General features: G+C 39.4%; 2 protein-coding genes across 3 annotated transcripts in view; one reads left to right on the forward strand and one right to left on the reverse strand.

The window, feature by feature from the left end:
* The window catches only part of LOC111251054 (furin-like protease kpc-1), a 106,516-nt gene extending 102,570 nt beyond the window's left edge, over positions 1–3,946 (forward strand). The window contains exon 12 of one of the 2 annotated variants that reach the window (XM_086990531.1): positions 195–3,946. In XM_086990531.1, the coding sequence (XP_086846657.1) occupies positions 195–558 (364 nt within the window). In that variant the 3' untranslated portion in view covers positions 559–3,946. Of the gene's footprint in view, positions 1–120 lie in introns of both variants that reach the window. The other variant, XM_022807246.2, reaches the window with a different exon arrangement.
* A 2,493-nt stretch (positions 3,947–6,439) lies between these two features.
* On the reverse strand, positions 6,440–11,256 carry LOC111251056 (phenoloxidase-activating factor 1-like). The gene is made up of 3 exons (XM_022807258.2): positions 10,829–11,256; positions 8,950–10,634; positions 6,440–6,941 (listed from the first exon to the last, which is right to left on the reverse strand). Exons 2-3 carry the CDS (start codon positions 10,378–10,380, stop codon positions 6,732–6,734), a joined length of 1,641 nt encoding a protein of 546 aa, XP_022662993.1. The 5' UTR covers positions 10,381–10,634; positions 10,829–11,256; the 3' UTR covers positions 6,440–6,731.
* Between the last annotated feature and the right edge of the window lie 13,375 nt (positions 11,257–24,631).

Raw genomic sequence — 24,631 nt, forward strand, 5'->3', positions numbered from 1 at the left:
AAGCTTATTTTGCCGACAAACATATAGTTATTGTCAACGCTATTTTATCTGTACTGCGTAGCTTTTGCAATCGGCTTATGGACTATGTTCGTACTTGTCTCTTTGTCTTTATAATGTCAGGTATTGGCTAAACGCATTGCTGACGGGCCTTACGATTTCTTCGATGCTGTGCATTATGTTGGCGTGCGCTCTAGTCTATCTGGCGTGCAGCGGAGGACGCCCAGGTCAACAACACCGCCCGTCACACAGACGGCCAAGGCCATACGAGGAACCGGCAGGCGGGCCCGAGACCGAGGAGGGCACCTTGCAGCCGCTCATCAGCTAGTTTACTGCGAACCCACAACGTCCCGTCCCGAAAGAGAACTATTACGATCACAGAACACCATCAAAACCTTACGTCAGAAACACAGAGTCATTCCTGCCGCAAATTGGGCCGTTATCTTCTCCTGGGCCCTGGCCTGTGAAGCACGCATAGAGCGGTTATCTACCCGTTACTACTATGTGTCCGGTATTTTTCACACGCAACTGCCAAAATTTATAATTGCATACAGCGAATAGTACTATTCCCGCCACTATTGACAAGAACACTACGGATCAACGCAAGAAAGCGCAATGTATCATTATTATTATTGGACAGGATGAAGGCTTTCACGTGTATCATAGCGAGCGACATTGACGTGAACTCACTTTTAAGGCCTAGACACTTCAGATAACAAAATACCCCTTAAGCCATTGATGACCACCACCAAAAGTATCGTAATTTTATTATTGAAGGGATAATATTAAAATTTTTAAAACCTTTAATTGATTGTGTTTCGGAGATTGCGAATATCGACCGAATACTTCATTAGCATAGCCGAGGGGCAAATTAAAAATTGAGTTGATGGATCTTTTAACCAATTGACAGCTTTAACGTTGTTATGTTAACATCCCAACGAAAGGGTGGACGATCTAGAAAACAATAGACCCTTCTACGGTAAGCATTTTTGTGTAAAATAAGTTCCGCTCATGATATTTTGTTATCTATTCAAGGGACCAAATGTCGACCATTCCATTTTGTGGCTATAATCTCACTGAGATTAGGCTCAGCCGTTTCGGACTTAATGGCGGTGCAAACATAGCGGTAACAAAACTTTTTAAGGCACACGAATGAGTTACTTCGTTGCTTTGAGCCTTTCTATTTTGAATATAGACGGCCTGGTTGATTGACGTGTTAACTTCTACGATCGACTTATAAATAAAATTACATCGTTACATCGCAGTGGGCTCGCTAGCATTTGATACGTCGTGACAGACCATGGCAGATTTTTCCGTTTGGGCGATATTGTTTTGTTCTGACCGCTTAAGGCGGTCTTGAGAAGCGACAATGATGTATTGTGGTACTTCAACAAGAAGCCATAGACGTATCGGTAACTTTTATATACCATAAAATCTCTTGAAGTCATGCGGCCTGCACGACGACCACGGATACCTTAGGGCATCTCCGCGAGGGAGAAGCTTCGAAGAAGCTCGAATGTCCTTGCAATGTTGATCAAGAGAATGCGAAATATAATAATAATAATAATAGCTATTATTATTATTATGAAGCAGTAGTTAATAGTTCACATCATTTTTGGATGGCCAAACAGGCCAAGCAGAGCAGCTTACGGTAGACATTAGCGTGTCGATAGAGAATCAAAGGTTGCAATTCAATTAAGGGTATGATCAGTGGCGAGGCCGAGCAGAATGTGTATAGTAGGGATCGATGTTTTGCAATGGCTTTTATTAAGCCGAAGAAAATAAGCAATGTAACAAGCAATGACTTTCTGGGTGCGACTGCTGGTGTACGCCGACGAATAAACAGGACGTGGCGAAGATTGTTTTTATTTTTATCTCGTGGATATTGACCATAGATAAAAAAACAACATTTTTTGATGTTTACACTCGGATCGTAGTTACTATTATAAAAAGTCAGCGGAAAAACGGTAACTTGTGGATAACGTTTGTGTTGCCTGTACTGTGTCATATACTATGTCATGTGTAATATTTTGTTTATACTGATAATGAAGCAGCGTATAATATTACATGTATAGAAATCAATCAAATATAAAACAGAATTAGATATTGAACGCTCGACCCCCCAACCTAACTCCCCCTGCCCGTAACCGGTCAGCATATGAAAATGCTTAATCAAGGGGAAGGCGGTATCTTCCAGAAGTAAACGAGCTGGCGGGCGTTTTCAAATTCTATTGTGAGCATACTTAAACGCTATTAACTTCATGCAAGGAATGAACTAGATGCTAGATAAAACAGCGCTAAACATTTATCGTCCTTTTTCTAAAGATAAAAGGTGAATTCCCGTGACCTAAAGCAAATACTACAATTTGTAGTACTACAACAAGGGTTACAGGATGACTAGGTTTTAGTCTCTTAGAATTTCCTTGCACAAAGCGACCTATGTATAAAGACCTACTTATGAAGGTATTGAATTCAACATCTAGTCGAAGCACGTAATCCTACACTACTCGATCATGCTGCGTATTCGAACACCCGAGGACAATATAATAACAGAATATATTTCCAGGTGGTAAGACTCGTATTTAGCCAGTTCTTGCTGATAACAAAGGGCAAAATTTAGTCAGCTATACATTTTTCCAATGGTGATTATTAACCAGCAGTGGGGGACGGGGGTTATGAAGCCTGAGGCAACGATACCTCTCATGTATTATCTTCAGATCGCGACCATTTATAAATAGCAGCTAAGGCACCACCAAAAAATTTGTCCCATTATTTCGATATCTATATATATACTGCACATACCTCGACAGAACCAGCACATACATGCATGTTTTTATTTCTCCTACTTAAACTTTCAAGTTATATCTGGTTACGTGCATTGTATCGGGAATATGCCATCTGCTTCGTTAACTAAAAGAAATCTGTTGCGCGGAGACACATTCCACTCTGTTGGGGAATACCTTGAGCGATGCCTTAGTTTGTATTATGACAACTATCACGTAGCGCTAACTGTGTGTTAGATAGATCATTTTGATACAGTATGCCGAACGGATAATATGATGCAATGGCACTAGTGGTAGTGGAGAATATATATACAGTGAATATAGTGTAGTAATATCATGATTTAAAAATTAGTATATGCAGAGATATTGAGACGTTTGTTATTATACTATATTCATCTCTGATCTTGAACTTTTTGGCTGTTCAAACGCATCTGAGAGCAACCGGCAACAGTATAGGTACATCAAAGATGGCCAAAGTCGCGAGTTAATATGTTACATTTAACTTATGTTGAAATCTAACAAAAAAGAGAAAGTTCAACAGACGAACTAATTGATCTTTAGGTGCCGAGGTAAGCTGGATAATTATTCATGCAGCAGTTATACAGCTCATCTCAAATGCATGTAGACGTTACTTAACGAAATCCTAGAAAGATAAAGCAAAATAAAAGGGGGAAAACTGTGCACGGTAAATATATCGTATAAATACACGGTGATCATACGTTTGTAATTGTGTATGTATTATAGGAAGGTGTTTGAGGAGCTATTATTTATTTTAGTAGCGAATGGTGATAGATTGATGATGTATGAGTTGAACGATAGTGGTGATTAAGTAAGAGGCGAAAAGGGCCGAAGAGATAGACATATGTGGTCGTGATCAATGTATGACTGATGATTTTAACTCGTACAATGCTTAGTAAGCAAGGCTTAGTCGCGTCTGGGGCGCCCTGGCTGAGGCTTGCTGTATGTTGTAGAATGGGTCGTCTTATTGTACAGAAATAGTTGAATGAAAAGGAAAATAAGGTATTGTATGAAAAGCGGAGGCGAAGTAAAATCGGCTTGACAAATGTCCTCAATCGATATTGAGATAGATTAACGGTTGGCAACGAAGATTTTTAAGGGAAGAAAATAGTACAGAAATAAATTGACGAAATATTTATTTAAAATAATTGGTGTTCTCATTTAAATGTACAGTTTATGTACGCATATTTTTATATATGTTTGTTGCAAATAAAAACTAGAAAATGTCAACTCAGCATGGAAGGCCAGCGAAACGAAGTTCTTAATATTGTGTCCTTTTGTTCGCAGTGGTAAGAGCACGTGAGCATAGAAAACGAGGGGTTTTTCAAACACACATTTCTAATTGAGCTGAACCAATGAATTTCTTGCATTGTAACACAAGAAAAATAAAAAAGATTTTCTAACATTAAAGAAAAACTCAAATGATTAACTGAAGCAGTGCTGCTCGAAACCGTAGGACTTATCTACATGTTTGGCGCGGTTTTTTAAAAACTACAAAACTGTAGCTTTTTGTAATAGACTGTAGCATTGAGGAAAGTAGTCTTCTAAGTGCATGTTCTCCCACATAAATGTATTCGAAACGTCCCGTAGGAGGGTTCTATGCTAGCGTTCCCTTAATGGTTGTCTTTGTTCATATCAAGGAAGCTCCTGTCAATGCTGGTTTCTATATGTGTTTATTGACAGGTCATATGGGTCGAACCTTGCCAGTCTGTCTATAGTGCTTAGAACTGTTAGGAACAGTTCAGATCGTTTAGAGGTCCTCATGATAGGGCAGGTGGTAACGTGTTTGCACAATAAACGTAAATGCTCGAGGTGGTCTGGGATCGCGATTGGGCAAACATACATTTTGTTCCTTGCTGGAAGCCTGCTCTCAAAAACAATCGTTTATGGTAGTACTGGACCTAAGTTCACAACAGCTAGGATCGTTTCGAGCTTAAGCCACGAAGTGCGATATAAGCTTAATAAATGATCTAACTTCCGTTATTTGCATGCTTATTCGTGATAACGTATTGTCAGAAATGGACTATTATGTGAGGTGGTGACGCGAAGAAAATTAGGACTAGACTTTAAATAATGTGCGAGTTGCGTAACTCATAGCCAAATTACGAAAATTTACGAAATTCTATAATAATCTTCTCAAAAGATCCTTTAGAAGGCCCCGTCTATTGCTTCTGGTCAACGTATTCAATGAATAAGTTGAGAGTTTTCGAAATGCTACACACAATATCGCTACAGGCTTCTAACAACAAGACGGAGCAAGCAAGGCTCAGTCTAGATTTAGGAGGATAGTCAAAGCAGTGTAGATTGTCGTTTGTGCTGGTCTGTTTTTGTGAGAGATACGATAATCGTGATGGGCAAGGCCTATTAGGTGTTTTGTTGGTTATTGAAAGGTTGAAGAGTATTGAAGGCTATTGAAAGAGAACTAACTATAGATAAGAGCAACTTCAAGTTAGAAAATCAGCTACAGAAACTAATCAACTTCCAGAAATCGTAACTGTAAGAGGCTCGTAGTTATTTCCGGGATACGATTTTTAATTTGCAGCGACAACGCCAATCGGAGTCCAGTTCGACTAAGTTATCTTAGTAGCTTAAGGAAGTTAAAGTCGGTCAATACATAACAACTTCGCCGAGATAACCTAATCGCAATAGATTGGTAGAAAAATTACTTGAAGGATAGAAATGCCCTACTCGAAATTGGTTTATCTTGCAGGATAAAAATGAAAAGCTCTGCTAGGATTATGGAACATGTCAGATATAAATAATGTCTATCTTGGAAGACCGGCGCGCAGCGGGTCACCAAAAGGCAACATAACCGTTAACTTATTGCACTTCTCTATTGTTGGATCGTTGGTACTTCATAGAAAACTCGATCTTGAAACATTAGGAGAAACGATAGAGACCAGCACAGCCAACAGGCGACTTCTATCATTCCACTTCAACGTGTGCCAGCATTGCTTACTATGAAATGAGTCTGGTGTCGAGTTGACCGGTAGCAGTATTTCGCTTGTGACCGTCCAGGAAGATGCTTCGCTTACCAATAATGATTAAATATTACCACCAAACGATACTGAGGCAGGATGCGGAGATAAGTGGAGACAATGCCTCACGCTACTTTGAAGAAAAGAAAATCATAACATAGCAAGTTTTTATGCATTCACCTAATACTATCATATCATCCTATCCTGCCGCTCACTGACTATAAAGGTGCACGTTCGAAAATTAATCGGTTCCAATCTGTAGTATGGCTTAAGTATTGGTGGCAGATTATCGAAATAATTATCTCATGACTAATTATTTGGCTTCAAGTATAATCAATATATCCTTTACCTATGCAGGATATTAGCTGCTATTCTAATACGAATTGTCAAAAAAATTCACAATACGATATTGTACCACCGCGTTCTTCATGAAAACCTCACTACCTACTAAAAGGTTCTTCGTGACTGAAATTCGCCTCAGGGGGGATTTAAATTACGTTGTGTAGTGATATACATAAGCTTTCGATATTACGCCATGGTGACTGACAAAAATCAGAGGCCATTGATATCTGTACGAATGCAATTATCGTCACGTCTCCATCTTTTACTTGTGTTAAAGCAAGCCTTTGACCACGTTTTAATTTTATTTAAACAAGCCACCAGTTACGTTGTAGATAGTATGTATGTAATATATTTATTCATATATTAATAGTAAACCTTTACAATTGTCCGGAAGCCATTCCGAGACAGATGCTTTTCAGCTGGGCCTCAGAGGTGTTAAGAGGCCCAGTTTACATACTTGAACTACAACGAGAGGCTGACAACTGCTACGAGCGAGCTAACTTTTCCGCGCAACCTACTCACTCTGCTAGATACAGGAGACAGGGGTCGTCGATATAACGAACCAATGATTTGTTAGTGGATGCGAACACCATCATTTTTTTTCAGTTTTATTCTAAAAATGATTGTTGAGCCAGTCAAGATATTTTGTAACTCGTGTATATGCGCCGGGGTAGCCAGGCGTGGCGCATTTCTTTCCAAAGGACACTACACCGATGAGGTAGAACTTTGTACCTTCATTATAGACGAGGGGACCACCAGAATCTCCTTGGCAGGAATCTTTTCTGCCGTCACCAGCACAGAGGTACTCTTCAGTGATTGACACCTGAAAACACGCGGATATAAGATGAGAAACAGAATACGTTAAACCATGAACTGGTATGACAAAAGATCTATGCACGTCGTCCCATAGCTCGAGTCTATCACCAATCAGATGTACCCGGACGGCCCGTTGGACGGGAGCAGTTTCAGAATCAAGCCAGCGAGACATAATCGGAAGCTTGTAGACGAATTTTTCTTTATACAAACTATATACGTTCGAGATTTTGCTCATATACAATATTAACAAAGTGGGCTCTATTAGCTTTCTTCATGAGAAGCGTTACTCAGTTTTCGGTTATTTTTTCGTATACGCATCGGTAATGTTGCGCAGATAGCAGTACGGGTATTCTCTTTCAATTTGTTCGTTGCTCGTGGATTGTCGTAGTGCACCTTGCCTTTTAAGTTATTTCAAAAAGGAAGTCGAGCGAAGTTATGTAATATGATCTGGAGGGGGGTATTGGACATCGCCCTGCGTCCTGGGAGATCAACCGTTTACTGAAATGACACGACACTGATGACGTGATAACGTTATAGGTTACATGGTAACTCTTGTTCTTGGTATATGACAACCCACAAACGGACGACAAACACAGATACCGCCGGATTTATGTAAAAAAAAAAAAGTAAAAAATTAGTTAAAACGAATAACTGTTATGAAGAAAGCCAACGCAGCCTACCTTATTGATGTTGGATTTGAGTAAAATCCTAAAGGCATAACGTTTGTAATAGGGAAAGATTTACGCATATACGTTGAGTTGTCCCTCTTCTGTTGGCAGTTACTCTCTACCAGATAGCCGTTTCTGTAGCACAAATGAAAACTAGAGTCTAAAATGCTCCATTAGCCTTCGAAAATGGAGCATAACAGCTATCACTGTTATGCTTCCGAATGAGAACCTTTTCTTGCTGAAAATCAATCTAATCTATGTGTTCACTATTGTTAATAGTAGTATTGCTAAAAATCATTAATCTTTGAAATTGTATTTCTAATACAAGGCTGAAGTTTCTTCAGAACGAGCTCGGCTGATGCTACACATGCTTTCCACGTTTAATTTCTAGTACTTAAATAGTTACCCACAAAACGTTTGCAAGCTGACTTTTTGTTTAAAGTTGGACTCGGAAACAGCATTTTCTGAAGTTATATCTATAATGTCAATGCGGAAACAACGATAGTTGCCATAAAGCAAGCTTTGAAAGAGTGCAGCCTGCTCAAAATGTCCGACGTCAATCGAAACTTTCGTTCTAAATGGAGCATAAAATCTATTTGTCTTTGTATAAAAAAAGCAAACAAAAAAAAACATTATCTTTCGCTACTACGCTTCATGTTGTCTATGACTATGCACGAGAATAGGAAATTAAGTTTTATCAATTGGCGTTGCATTCATAACAAGATGTACATACTGACGAATATTTCCATCGTTGTAGTAAACAAATGGGACTTTGCGGTTACAGATTTCGTGTACCTAGAGTGTTTGAAGTTTTCATTTCAAAGTTGTACATAACATAAAGTAATAAGTGAAGGTTTGATTTAAATTGGGAGCAGTCACTGAGCGGACTATAGAAATCGCGCCAATTGCAGCACGAGTACTGGCCGGTAACAGTGGTACGTAATTTGAGCCTATCGTAAGCGGTAGCGGTGCCATGCTCATCTCAAGTAAGCTACAAAAATAGAGAAAGCCGACCCTTAGTTCGTCCTCTAAGTACCTGCGAACATTGCGACTCTCTAGATGGCGATTTAGTATAGGGTCCAGAAATACACGGAGGAACCAGTCCAGCCTGTCGTATTAAAAGATGGACGTGCTCATCGCTGCGAAGGACGAACTTGAATAGTTGGGCCCGAATTTCGCCAGAAGACGTAAACTAATACACTCAAACAACTAAGTTCACTTAGCAAAAATGTCTACCGTGTTATTATCAGTATCACAAATACCTCTCAATGACGACTTAACTGAAGTTAAATATATGAAAATAAAGGCATCCCGACTTCTAAAAGGAAGTGTGGCCATGTAACTTACCTCCCGTTTGAATGCCTCCTTACATTCTTCCTGTGGCCATATTCGAATGGTAGCCTGTTTGAGCACGTTGCTACCCTGGCCATCGTATTTGGTGTAGCCCCAACCAGTGACGATAGCGATCTCTTCATCCAAATTGCCATAGACATCGTCATAGGGCAAGCAAACGGGTTTTATATAGTCGTTGAATTCGACTGGAGTCTCGAGCTCCATAATTGCAATGTCGTTCTTGTATGTCTTTGAATCGAAGTCGGAATGCCGGCTGATTTTGTCCACCTTCAAGTCCTGTGTAACACCTGCTGGAACATCGTCAGTGGTTACAAGATTGTGATCACCCAGCCGAATAAGAAATAGCCTCGTAGGTAGATTTTGTGATCGGCTACCAGACACGACGCAGTGGGCAGCTGTTATGACGTGCTTGTTCGAGACGAGTGCACCTCCGCAGGCCTGTAGCCAGCTGCTTCCAGACTGTATGTAAATAGCAGCCATCCATGGGAAACTTCCAGGAATGGCTTCGGATCCGCCGACGATGCGAGATATGCCGTGGCCGACACCACACCGGGCGGGAAGGAAGCTCGGCTTGCGTGGCCGTTCTTCCTGAGACGAAATCGTACTCGAACGTATTGGTGCCGTTGTTGGTTTGGCAGTGACGGTGGCCGAAATCGGTACATACGCGGGTCGGTACGTCGTGCTAAAATGAAAAATTTTCTGGGGTACCGGTCTCGGGTAGTGTGGGTATTGGGGATACAAGGACTGGGAATAAGGTGTGTTATGGCCATACTCGGGGTATTGTTGTTGTTGTTGTTGTCGTCCATAATAACTTTGGTATTGAGGGTGTTGCTGGTGGTTATTCCCATACCAGTCATAGCCATACCCGTAGAATGGTGCTCGGGTTGTTGTTGTTGTTGTTGTCGTCGTTTGGTAGCCATAATAGTAGTTCACTGTCCATCGTACGGGGCAGCACACGAGGGGCGTCCGGCCCTGATATCCGCAAAGGAAACTACGCAGATAAGACGAATCCCGGATTCGATAGATACCCGGACATTGACGTACGGTGTCGCAAATACCTATTTCACCAATTGGCGCCCGGCATCCTGCCGAATTTTGACGGGGCAATACCGAGCGACTCCCTATAGCTGAGGGCGACAAATCAACCTTGTCATCATCTTCAGACACTGTCACTGGCTGAGAAAGCAGGTCTTGCACGGCGTTAACATGAGAATCTGCATCTGTGGAGTTATCCGCTACCGTCAACACTTCAGCCGGTATCGGTATAGTGCTTACTTCAGCTGGCAGTAATTTCGTCGTCGTCGTCGTCGGAGCAGATGTTGTAGCTGTCCCTTCAAAGGAGGTGACGTCTTGCCCGAGAACGCCACTGAAGGCTGCCGAAGCTCCTAGCAGAACGGCGAACGGGTATAGATTTTGGGATAACATCCCTGCTGTACGAAGCAACAAAAAGTTTCGTGCCGCCCACTGTTTATTTCTCACTTGTCACAAAGGCACACAGACGCTAAACAGTGAGCCACTTCACGACGAATGATGCCTGGAGAGTATCTGCGGGTTGCACTGTTGGTATCGTGTGTGTCGACGTCACTAGCTCTCTTATTTTTGCGAGGGATCTTTTCACAATCGGGTGAGGAGAACCACACTTGAGAATACGAGGATGTATTCCAGAGGGAGGGAGGAGGCTGCGGAAGAAACGTTGTCAGTTTACAGGATGTCTGGCTTGTTTTGAATGCATGATAAAACTGGTTGAACAAGCTTCACAAGTTAACAAATTAGGTTTCGCATTTGCTTAAGGATATCTCAAATAATATTTTTAAAATACCACGAGGTAACTCAGTAATATCTTACGTTTATATAATAGTTTTACTTTACTTACTGTTGATCGAAAGCTAATCTAGGTTTAGGCGTATTTGTTCTATTGAAGCCTAGATAACTCGTGAGCTTCAGTTGTTGTGATGCTCCGGATCGTCAGTTTGTTGATTCCGGATGAATCGCAAGGTAACATCATCATCATCATTATGAGCAAAGTCCATCTAGGAAGCCGTAAATGTTTTAGTCGTTTGTTGCGATGGGACCGTCCGGGATCGGTCAACCTCGGCGCCTGTTACTTTGTGCCTCCTCAAGAGCAGCAACGACAATCCAAAACTACAGAAGAGGCTCTGACCTGGGCCGCCCCTAGTCTTCTTGTTAATCATTTACATGTGCGTCTATATCCGCTGATGCTTCTACATGAGTTTGTGGCCGCATTGCGTTTATCTAGATGTATGTTTCCATGCGCTTGTGACGTTCTAAGTACTGCAAATGGAAGGATTTCGTAGTACGCGCACGTTTCGTTATTGGTGACGCTGCTGCCACCCCTCACCTACAGCCTTGCAGAAGTATTTGTCGTCTATCTGTTTAGTACTATTTTTTGAGTAGTGAGATGGAACAGCCAACTGCATAGCATCCCATACAAATTCTTAAATTATTCGAGCCCGTTGATAAACCAAGTCGTCAACCGATTTGAACCTTTTCATCTTCGTCAGCATTTACTTCGAGGATAAAAAAAAAAGATTACTTTTATTTAAACTCCGTTCTATCACTCGCAGGACAGACCGTCGCGGTCTTGCAGGCTCTTGTCGCTTTTCTATGCTCTTGTTTTGTAAGTGGCCAGTATTGCGAGAAGGGACGGCAAGGGAAAACGGGCGTCAGCTGGCAGATTTCGCTCGACAACGCCGTCAATTTGGCCTAGCTTGCCTAGTGACATCAGGTGACATGAAAGATTCCGTGGACTGTCTCGCGTTCCGAGACGCTCGTGACCGGTTTTTTGCACAGTGATGTTTCGACATTGATACTCAAACATACACACATACATACTCGCTGCATACACGCATGACGAATGAATAACGCCAGCTAGACTACACAACATCCGCGCGTGGTGGTAATGACGACGTTTTTCACCAACGGTAAAACAAGGATTCAAGGAGCCGGACGAATAAGGCAAGACCAGCACCGCAGGAGGTCAACATGAGATTTTTAAAAAAAAGTAGTAGTAGTCATTATTCGATCATTTCTAAAAGCCTTCGAATAGACATACGTCTGACTTGCTGGTATATATAATACTCAAGTTTTACTTTTCACCGTCACATACCGACACTGTGGCAACTGAAAGAGAGAAACAGAACAATCAGATGTATCAGAATTGAATCAAGGATATTTGAGTGATGGACTGGCGACGCTGCGATGGTCAGCCGAGAGTGGCAGGGGCACCATTAGTGAATTCTTCAATATCTTCGAAGCATGAAACAGATCTTTCGCGGTGTATATTGATAGTGATAAATAGGAGATTTACTATAAACGATTCTATTCATCGGAGACGGTTTCGTATGATGAAGTACTTATAGCGTATGATAATAGATATATCTCGATAACATTATAGATATGGTACAAAAATGCGCGCCCAACGACAGGTTTAAATGCTAACGGAAGCCACTGGTTCTATTTAGGAAGTTAAATTATTTTGATAAATTAATTAAATTGATATGCGAGTGTTATCATTTCGTTCGCCTGCTAGTGTAAATAGTGTTTGAGAATGTCTCCTCAATATGTCTCTAAGCGATAAATAAGCTATGTATAGGGCGCAACTTTTTTAGCATACGAATTCAACCGAGAGGCGCCACCGTATTATTTGTATTTGTGTTAAACTAAAGCTTTTTCTATTTTGTGGCGGATATTTTCAACAATATGAGATTTTGTGCGGAATGGTGTTTCGATTAAGAGTGAGCATTTAAATTCTGTTCTGCTGTTTGGTGTTGTTAAAACTCTTTCAAACAAAGTCTTAATAATAGATAACGAAAATTCTCTAGAGGAGGCGTTTTATGTATATTTATATATTATCGAACTTACAATTCATATCTCGAACAATCGCAACGAGCCGAGCTATTCGAATTCGTAACTCAACCGGATTCATCACAATGTAATGAATCAATTGGTGTGTGTCATTGCTCGAGCCTGGAGTGTTTTTGAGCACTGTAAAAATGTTTATCATATTTTTTCCTTATTATATTATCCTGTGATTGAAAAAAAAGTCATTCCAATATATATTTCTTAATATTAACCATGTATATATATATATATATATATATATATAGAGAGAGAGAGAGAGAAAACAAGGATAACACAGAGAGGAAGCAACCATTGTAACACAAAAATTGATGTGACTTTTATTCAGATTTTTCGATATATAAAGGATTCCAAGAGTCATCACGAGCTAGCTAGGAATGGACTAGTTCTAGACCTACCGAAATTCCGTTTATCAAGTTGAGTCAAATATATTAATAACTTTTCTAATCATTGTTGATTTCTTTATTGTGTTGGCCATCGTTTTTAGGGCTCTAAAAATATGTTATATCTGATTTAATTCATTGTATGAAATTAATAGTTACTGTATTTGCTAAAGGCATTTGTTTTTTGCGCTCTATTCACGATTTTCTACCGTCCACTCTAAATATTAGTTTTACTCTAAAATATTGTTAATTTGTATTATTATGAACGTCATTACTAGCCTTTAACCACATATAAGAGAGGGCTTACGTGTGAACTTGAAAATTTGCCAATTATCGTTTTACATTCATAGTAACTTAGGTTTTTTTTTACATGCATATTACGAGGGGAAAACCAAAATCGCGGTGTCTTATCATCTATAACATTACTTTTTATTGTCTATTCAAACGGACAATTCCTTAGCAAAAATCTTCTTTGATTCGTTCGACCGACACATCATAGCTTTATGGGTCCGCAGCATTTCGGATATTACTACGAAGACTTTTAAGGAGGAGTTTTTAAGAGATGTTTGTGTATGATCGTTGATATGACAATGACGAAAGATGTTTTGTACGGCCAGAGTAGGCTTTGTCTATGCGTGGGTCAGTTCGGTAAGTACGAAGCCGTTGAGATTTATTTCTTTACAGGTATGCGCTAATACATTCATGTACGAGCAGGATTTCTAGTATTTGATAAGATGCAAATTAAGAACTCTGTCCGCACACAGATAAGATCGTACTCTGATAACGCAGCTCGATTATAGCCACGCTAAGCTGCTGCCTTCCATGTTGCTCCTTTTAAGGCCTGAATCCGTTACGTACGATTTTTTCGATGGGAAGGGATATTTTTCTCTATTCTTTTTCCCCGCGTCTCGTATTCTGATCGCTACCTTTCATGCTTCATTTCTAGAAAGCATTTTTTCTTTTTCCTTAAAAGTAGCGCTCCGTATTGCCGATGCAGGCCAACGTCCCGAAATCAAGACAAAAAGTTATGGCAGTTCCAAGGATACCAAGTGCCAAGCACCATTGATAGTAAAAATCCACGAGTACCCCATATAAAGTCACATATAACATCTTCTCTAGATTTCGAGCTTTCTTTGTAAGCTGGAAATGTCACAAATTCGACATTTCCGTATTCAAGTGTTCCGACAGTGATTTCACGTTAATCCATATGTAATCCGAAATATTAGCAAATATAATATATAGGATAATTACGCACTTTAAGGACACACATGGGGGCGCAAAGACCTTCGAGAAATTTGATTTAAACCAGGCTGGCTAAAAAATTGTCTCCTATTTTTCTTAAAATAAATTCTCTTATTTTTCTTAAGTTTTTTCTTCTTCATGGATCTTCACGGTCCAGACCAGTCCATCGCATACATACACCCACACACAGACATCCAGGCACCACAAAACAGTGAATCAGTTCTGTCTGAAATAGGATTATTTGTCTTTGTTTCTATACTCTAAAGCTTCCATCCTCTTATTGTTAGGTGTTCGTATCTTCGGTACTTCAACTGAAAGTAGTCAACAATTTACGCTTGACGTTAAGGATGATAAAAGACATTAAAGAGAGCTATATATATTTTTAGTTCAGGCGTATCATTACTAAATTATTGTGACCAAATGTTTTTTTCTCGCTTCGTTTACAAGGTTATACTTGTATATATATATATATATATATATGTATTAGTGTCGTGGGTGGCCAATTGATCTTTTCAGTTTTTTTTTTTTAACTGTCTTCTTGGTTTTGAGTTTTCTATCAGATAGACGGTTGGCTGGCTCCCAGTACGAAACGAAGTCTGTGTGTCTGTCTGTGCCCTATATGTTCTAACCTAGACCACTAAACGTTACCCACCAAGCCATTGCAGGGTTTGTATTGTCCTCGTTGTATATAATATCGTTATGTAAAATATATGCCAAACCAACCAAGTTGCTATTTATCCTACATCATTTTCCGCCTAGTCTTTTTTTCTAACGCTTTAGCAAACAATCTTTAGATTTCAGTACAAAGTGTTTTTTTCTAAGCTACATGGACGACATGTTTGCGTGATATGATGATCGCCCTGAAATCAGCAGCGCCGTGTTTGGCCACATATATGCGGGGATGCATCACAATAAGGCCTCATTAGGGCCATGAAATTGTCAGTAGCAAACGCAGTATTCAGCGAGAAATGGTGCGTTCATTGGCTCATAATTGGCTCGTCATAAGAAGACTTACTAAAAATTGAGTTTTACTACTGAATCGGCACGACATAATCTCAAACATACACAAACTATTTCCAAGTAAGCTATAGCGTAGAAAAAGATGAAAGGTTTTCAAAACGTGGAAGAATACTGAAATTGATCTATTTATTTAGCAAATAAATTAAACTGGCGATGCATAGGGTTTTATTGCTACTGGTGTTGTGTCCCCTCTTATTCCATATAAATACCAACAAAGATGTATTAAATTTGCCTAGTTTTGCTAGAGGCAAATTTACAAGTAGGCATGATTTTAAAACAGTAATATTCCTTTCAGAATATGGCACCTACCAGGGAAAATGTAATCTGACTCGCTATGCAATATTATTTCTACAATTAATATCTCGTTAGGACGCGCCAGGTGTAGCTATTGAAGAGTTTGATAATGTACCATGACATGTCAGGTTTAGTAACAGCTGCACAGCTGCAAAGCACATCCATACGAACAAGCACACACACACGTATATATGTATATATACACGTAAAAATCGTACATGCAAACGTATTGACTAACAAAGATACTGCAAATTTGAAGTTCGTAAAATCTAATGTTTTACAACGCGGTAGAGTGTTATACCATTTTTTGAAAACAAATTAATACTAAAAATGAATGCAGTATTACACGGCGTAAATACAGGATGAAATACAATATTGAATAAAATCAAGCCAAACAATAATAGAGTAACTTGGATCTTTTGAGCCCCTTTAAGTTATGGATACAATCCTAGTTTGCACCATCGATATTTTGGATTTACTGGAAGACGTTAAGGTTCAACGATCAATATTTAGCAAGCCTGACCTATACAAGTTTATAAATAAGTCTCGTGTAAAAAAAAACAAAGTAAAATAACCATGAACTAAAGCGTCTGGAGCTTTGTCGAAAGTATCGCTAGGCCATTTGAGAAAAAGGATAGCAAATAAATGATAGTTATCGGAAATATCTATTATTGATCACATGTCTCTGGGTATTCACGCGCAGCGTTCTAGTGCTGGCCAAAGCAAATCATATTGAAATAAAAAAAAAACTCCGTCAAACAAATATTTCCACTAAAATTGATAGAACATGACTATTTGCAGATGAAATAGCGTGTGTGTAACCCTTCTGTAGGCGTCTGATCGGACAAAGCTCCCTAGAGAATAGCGATGGCGGGCTATTCAAAAACTTGTTGACGTTTATGCTTATTAACGCAGCTTGTATTGTATTCTGTTTACAGACAGCCTTGTCTACAGGTAATTTTCAAAAGAAATATTCTTTAGGCAATACATTATACGCTTTCACTTACCCAAGTATCACCTTCGTGTTACCGTGAAAAGGATCTCTAACGAAAGCACCGCTCTTAGTAAGTTGCTGCCGCAGAACACATGTTTAGAATATTGTGTTGATCTGGACTGCTTAAATAACGATAGCATTTGTCAGAAATAGATTTCGAGTATTTTCGAGATGTCAATTGCTTCTTTGAAGCGATTTGATCTTTTGATCCTTCTTTTTCAGAGAAAAGATGGTTTCTTCGCACAGAAATATCGTAAAAAAAAACCGACCTGTTCAGATTCCTTGCAGAATTCCCAAAAACGTTTTAGATAGACTGTCATTATTATTTCGAGTGCTTAGGAGATTTAGGTGTTGGTGCCTTTAGAAAAGTGGTAATAAACAAAAAAAAAAGGGTAGAATATTAGAAATTAGGCTAATGCCCAATTTTTGACCAGCGTTGAGAGGCTCCGCTTTGCATCACCTTTGCATAACAGCAACCTGGTACTTACGTAAATGGGATTACCTCGCAGTGTTAAAAACTCGTTTAATAATCAAAGGAATAGTTACAGTCCAAAGCGTTCACGTGGTAATCGATTTATACCCTGTGCTCTGCCACAATGTATCAATGCCGCTAGATATCAAGAGTATTCAACTATGACTTGATTCACCCGAAGTATCAACGTCATGGATAAGGTATGTTCTTATTTGAGACAGATGCCAAAACGAGGTATAAATAAAATTTTTAGGTGATGATCCAGCCCAGTATTCTGAGGTCAATTTTGTACAATAACAACTAAAATAGGCTAAGTAATATTAGATGATAAAAACGAATCTACTCGTATTGTAGTGGAACTTTTGCTGATTAGTCGAAACAATCGTATACCTTCTTGGCCATTATACGAAAATAAGCTATATTTGGAAACGGTATCAAGGGTCCGTATCCGTCGGAAACGAACTCGATAGGTACATCATTAAGCTAATAGTACTCGGATAAGCCCGCGCTGTGTACCCTTTGATTTTTTCTAACGTCAAATGGCTTCGCTGTGAAAATAATTTTTGGATGCCTGAAGCACTTGTGTACACCTCGACATTTGCAATGCTTCTGAGCAGTGAAAGATATACTTGTGTTCCCACATCCTTTAGCAACAGTGTTTTCTAAACCGGCCTGTAAAGGAGACTTGATTTTACGGACGTATATACCGATATCTTCGACGTTTTCTGAGACGTTTGCTATTCTGGATGTCAATTTGATTAACACTGACCAGAATTATGGGTGTGTAACGCAACGCTCGTTACGGAATATACTGAGTGGTAAGGCAGTGGACTAGATGTAGCGACCGAATATTCCTTTTCCTTTAATTATCCTTTTAAAATTGGTAACAACAATCACAAATTTCAAGGCTTTCTAGGGTGGTACCTTTCTCGTCAAAATTTCACACGACATTTTTGTCAAGTGAAACGCAAATTGACACTTCAGGTAGTGAGATGTATGAGGCCGCTTACAAATAGTTTTGTAGCAAATGGCGACGTGCAATCTAACAATGATATGTTATTTTCCTTGTAGCTGAGTCCCTATAGCAGACCTAACAGATGACATTGTGAAGGATCGTTCCTCATGAGATCTCGCCGGGAGCCCAATAATTGTATAACGCTACAGAAGCGTATAGATAATTAGAAGGAAAGCATTCAGTGTCCACTATCCGCACCGAGAGGAACGGTGCTTTGCAGTAGATAATTTTTTTGCATGGTAACCTTTGATACTCCCGTAAAAGAAAATCATTCCTGTAGCACGATCTAGACTACATCACTAATAGGAAGCGCAATGATAATATTCCTGATTAAAAAATGATTGCACGATGAGATTAAACGAAAGTATAAAAAACCACATGTCCAATAGTAGCAACTACAGCACCAAATCAGACCGAAACATAGTACAGATATATATATATATATATGGAAGGCGGCCAATTTAAAGTTGTATCGTAGATGAATGCAGTGATGTGTTTGACTTTTATAAATATTCTTTAAAAAGTGTAACAGGGAAACTAATTCTCACAGTAAATAATGTTCATATGATCATTAAATGGGAACAAGTTACTAAAATGTGAATCGTTTATTGTTTATAATCTATGAACGGTGCGCCGAATGCCGAGTGTCAACCAATTAAACAACGCTGTCTTAGAAAGTGATGTTGATTAGTTTATTCGTTGGAATTGAGCAGATAGAGCGAGACGAGTAAGTTTTGCATGTATACATAATCAGCCTATGTACTTAATGTTTAAATTGGTTGCGTTCAGCGTTAAGTCCCGCGACCCTGGTAAAAATAAAGAAACGACAATGATCCGTGACGTTCACACACGTATACATGAAAAATCATTTGGCACGCGTGTCCATTACTGCGGTCGGCGCAATAGAAATCACACCTGGGTGTGGCATTGCAGTGAACACGACCCCACGACTGGTACGCGGTCTCGAAACGGGAATCGTCTACGGAGCGGTCAGTGCTTCCTTGGGCATCCCAGACGCTCGATTCATACTTGATGCAACCCTCTTAACGTCACCGATCCAAGACGTTTACGTAACAATAAACATGAGACTTGAACCTTTTTGGATAGCTTAAGTTGGATAACGCAATCACAGCTAATCTTGGAAGCGATACATTGATTAAGTAAAACGCAAAGGTGCTCGGGGATAATCCTGACGAACTATCGGCCTGGGGTGGGTCAGTCTCGGGGCAATCGCTTTAGATATTCTGATCAAATCTCCTTCGCTGGCCATTAACGGACCCATATGCCGAGCGTTTCTTGCAAGTGGCAACGTTGGAACACTAAGCTAATTTTTAGCAGCTGACGCTGTAACTGCAAGTAAAAGGTTAATATATTCAGCTGGCTATTCGTTGGGGCGCTCATGGCTAGACGAAGACAAACTTCAAGTTGTCGGTTGTTTAAGGAAGGTCTCCTAAAGACAACCGATTGAAACAATGTCTACTGGCAACCTTATATAGAGATTTTGGCTTGTACACGCTATCATAAACGGTACTCTTATTCCTAGTGATATTATTTCATCGACCCGGATCGATCCTTGGACAAAGAAAATTCTTGTGCAAAATGAAGATTTGCATTTATGAGGCTAATCTTTCAAAAACTGTACTAAATTGATCTCTAGTGATGATTGGTTATGCTTAAATTCATATCCCATATCGCGTCAGCTATGGCCTCCTCAACATCTTCCTATTGACCACGCCACGAACAAATACGTCATCGTACAACTGCAGTGCGCCATAGCGCAAATGTTTGCCAACGTAATGTTTCGATGTTCGAATAATACCAAAGCAGCCTCTGCCGGTAGGTATGATGTTCGGGTGTATATTGAATAATTTTATTTTCGACCCAGTTTCTCGTATTTGTCAAGTTGGGCCGCAATGTCGCATGCTCATGAAACGCTATACCTGCAGGGTAATACTGACCACTTTGAGCTGCGTCGGAAAGATGTTTCCCAAACGATCCTTGCTGGGTTCGAACACACGTCGCTTGATGATCGCCTATTTAGCAATCAGGCAATCAGCCGGTGGATCCTAACCTTTTACCTTCGTTTGAGTAGGCGTATTCTGTCCTGGCGTATTAATACGCCACCGTTAGAATATCCAGAACAACCCAGATCATCAGTCGGACACTTATTTACAATGCGTCGTGTTAGAAGAGCGCAATTTATGCCTGTTTAACATGAATGAATAAGAAAATATCGAAACAACTGCAGATTGTTTATAACGTCAGCTAAATATATAATATCGGAGTCATACCGCACCAGTAATTAAAATGAATTGATTTTCATTTTTATTTGTAGTGCGTTACTATATATCTATACGATGATTGTACATACATACATTTTTTACTTCTTTAAAATACTAAATATCAAAATACTTGGTAATAACGGTAAAACGCAATTGTTATATAAGTAATAGGTGTGTTAGAGACAATTAGCGGCCTTCCTGTGCGATTACTTCAAAGAGTTGAATGAACTGATTTGGAAAACGGCCTAAGGAAAAAGATTCTTGCTTTTTTGGAAGACCTGGTACTTCGAACAACATAAAGTATGGTATTCTAGTTCCGTCATTCCAGTTGCGATTCCGTACGCTCTTATTGCAGTTGTAGCCATAATGTTTAAAAGTATTAAGATATTAATCCGTTGTCTGTTTATGTTGATCATGTGTTACGTCAATCAGCAAGGACTGCTTTATATGATATTTAAACACTACACTAAAGAAAATAACTTACTTTTTTTTATCTTGACTTATTGAAACGTTGCGTATATCCGCGTTTAAGACCTATGGAACAGAAACTTTCTATAGAAATAGGTTTGTATTGATACAACCGATGAAGAGTTCCCGTCGCGAAAACATGAGCTCTATTACTCATTTGGTCTCCTACGTTTGTTTCGAAGAGCGCGAACTTTGTGGAAAGTAAACATGCAAGACAGCAGCAGGATTGCAGCATATCTTCCGGCGGATTTGTTTCATTGGATAAAGCCTTGAACCTTAATGTCGATTATAACTTTGTCTACAGAACAGTTTTTCTAGATCAATTTTTCGTTAGATATCTGAATTTTAGTAAAAGATGTTTTAGTACTCCCTATAGTCACTAGTTGTCAGATTGCGTGAGATTTTCTGATGCATATGTGGTCGCTACTGCCGAAACTGTCAATTATGAATTCTAAAATATTTACCATATTTTAGCATCTCTATTGATACGAAACTGTTTTATATTACTTTGCACGTTTCAAAACATAGTATGGCAACTTATCCTGTTGAATGCGTTAATAGTTCTCTAAATAGCTCGAGGTTTCCGGCGATATATTCTAAATCTGATTTCGAAGTATATTGGGTATCCTATGTTGTTCTTCAATAGAGGAGTCTCTATGGAAGCAGTACCACACATTTTCTTACAAACAAAACTGTTCCACTAACGTGGAAAGCACTAACTCACTTTAAGTTTGTATAATAAAGAACCGCTAATAGTTCTGTAAAAACGTTACTCTGCTTTGTTCAACCGCAGCTCGATGTAGCAGATGGGTGTGTATCTGATTAACAAAATATATATTAATTTGCCATGCCGTTATCGTGATCTATTGTTTATAAATTCAACTCTAGGGAACTACAGATTTTCGGTAGAAGCTTCCCTCTAGAAAATGCGATCACTTTTGTTCCGAACTGCGAATGAACGGATGCAATCTTTCGAAATCACTTTGAACGATTTCAAAGTAACATTTGAAAGTACATATCTTGTGTAGGCCTAATTTATGATTATGTATGACAGCCAGATAGTCCCGTAACGCGAACAACATTCAATAGACATAATGCTCTTTTTTTCGTTAAAGTATTTACAATGCAGTGTTTCGAAAATATATGTTGTTTCGATATACTGCCCCGACGCGGCTGGTGCTAGCCGTAAAAGTTGTACTAGCGCAGCGTTGCCTGTCTTCTCGTAAAAGCCAAGATCTAGATCCGTCGTACCTCGTCTACATATGCTCGTGTCTGGCTGTCATAGGATTATGCTCGATTTACTAATAAATACTTAATATACAGAGCGGTAGAGTTGTCGTTTTCAGAACGTCTACAACCGCGATACAAGCGCATCTTCATTTCTAGTAGCTAGTTTCTCTGATAGACAATTGTCTTCTGCATAACGACAAAAGTAATCATATTATAATTGTGTTAATAAACATCATTTGTTACGAAATAACCGCCAACCCGCGCAAAGTTTGGATCGCCTTCAAACATGATTATTGATTTAATACTAATGATTATGGAAGAGTATATATTAGAACTAGATAAACTAAACGTAATAGCAAAACGTTCAATTATCTCAGACGAACTCCAAAGCTGTGCAAGTTCCGAGTAAGCGGGACATAGAGCAGCGGCAATAAGAAAACATTGTCACGTCAAATGCCCTTGAAGGGGCCGTCGATTTGGCCCGCTACAAATAGGTCGGTTGGTGCGTCGACTATAGGTTTCAACCTAAGATACTTTTTTATTTGACGATAAAAATTTCACCTATGCCTTAGGATTTCGTATTTACGTTTTATTATACTATAGATTTGTTAACATTTAAGCTAAAGCTTTGTCTACCGTTTTCTATGCAAATTCATTATTATTTATCGAATTTGCCCGTCTGAGCTCAACACATACTTACAAAACCAACCAGGGAGAACAATCATCTGCTGCATAATGTGTATTTCATAGGTTCTACCTAGCCGCTTTGGGTTCCACAAGTAAGTGTGCTTCACCTGAAGTTAGGCATCTAAAATAAGCAAATGATTGGTCGTATATACATTATATATATAGAAAATGGCATGATGCTTTCAAATTATGTATGTGTGGCATTGAAAAATAGAGTTCTTCAGAACAGTGTATTGATTAATACTAGAATACTGTTGCCTATCATGTTGGTATACAAGCGTCAGCAACCCCGGCTCTGGTCTATCAGCTAGTCAGACGATGATACACAGTTCCTGTGTGTTTTATATCGTTTCGTGCTAAAAAATAATTATACATATATAAAGCAATGGCCGTGTCTGAACTTCCATACTGCTTCTCGGTATGGGAACTACATTTTGTCAAGTACAAATCAATGCAAATATCGCTTCGGTAGCGATTCAACAACAATAGCTATGCGTAGAAGATGCACAGGCGGCGGTATCATAAACACGCTACTCCTACATTTTTAGCAGACCATACATTGCTAAGCGAAAAGTTATTTGTCGAAATAAATCTTAAACTAGTTCTGTGTAAAAGCTTCTTTTATACTGCTACTAATGAAATACGACTCTGATTGATCATAACTATATATAAGCCTCTGTGTCTATAAAATAGGTTTAGGTAGGTATAGTATTACGCAAACTGATTTTGCCCAACGAGGATTACATGTGTTGAATTTTACCAAGTCCTAAGAGGCGATAATGGTAAACCTCACACTGAACAAAGGCCGCATCAGAATAATTCGTTTCTGCTTCATCCCAACAAAGCGTAAGGCGACACTGCTGACCTAAAAGCTTTTGCTCAATCTAAAGGGCGGCGAATAAGATAGTGAACACAACGTACGCATCTTTCGTTTAGGTCTCTTAATTTCAATAACACTCATAAGAACGTCGACGCTCATATTAAATGCTTTCTTGAACACAATACTAAGAAGAAAACAGGATGGAACAGCAGCGATCGATACTGGCAAAGACGTACATTCTTCGTTAACGTTTTGTCACCTTACATCTATTGCCTGAAAATTAAGTGACAAATAAAATTTTCGTGGCTTCAATATGGTTAACAACTTCACCCTTCATTTGTGTGGCGGTTGGCGGAAAAAACGGTACAATCGTCGAGCTCCTGTCTCTGGCTCGTTCACACTTGCCTGAAACGGCGCAAGCTGTTGTAAACTACCACCATCAACCCGGTTTACTAACGTAGTGACAGAACCGATACGTACCATTTTCTATTGCAAGCAGCGAAGAACTACTCCCTAAGCACCCGTTGACAGATTCAAAATAGCTAGACTCCCCTGGTTAGGATTCGTTCAACAACTTAAGCAAAATCTGTATGATGTAAGGGGAACATTATCGGCAACGATCTAAATGATATTGTTTATAACAGAAACAAAAAAGAGGCAGGAAAATTTAGGGAAAAGCGATTAACAGAACGTTTGCCTAATAGCAAACAGTTGTCGGTACTGCACATCCCAGCCGACCTGCTCCCTATGCGGCGTAACCAGTCGTTTGAAGCTTTGCTACAGCCTTAAGATTATAGTTTTATATCACACTGATGAAGTGTAAACGAGATAATCCCGTGTCTATGCAATTACGAAGGTTAGGAACAAACAGTACGGTCCATCTTGGAGCA

This window comes from Varroa destructor, unplaced genomic scaffold (genome assembly GCF_002443255.2).
Source record: "Varroa destructor unplaced genomic scaffold, Vdes_3.0 BEIS01000005.1, whole genome shotgun sequence".
Lineage (NCBI taxonomy): Eukaryota > Metazoa > Arthropoda > Arachnida > Mesostigmata > Varroidae > Varroa > Varroa destructor.

Excerpts from the sequence above, each read along its gene's own strand:
- LOC111251056 (XM_022807258.2), bottom strand. The coding sequence starts at position 10,380 with ATGTTATCCCAAAATCTATACCCGTTCGCCGTTCTGCTAGGAGCTTCG. Across the intron at positions 6,942-8,949 it reads AGGAGGCATTCAAACGGGAG|GTGTCAATCACTGAAGAGTA; the intron begins GTAAGTTACATG and ends GCGTGTTTTCAG.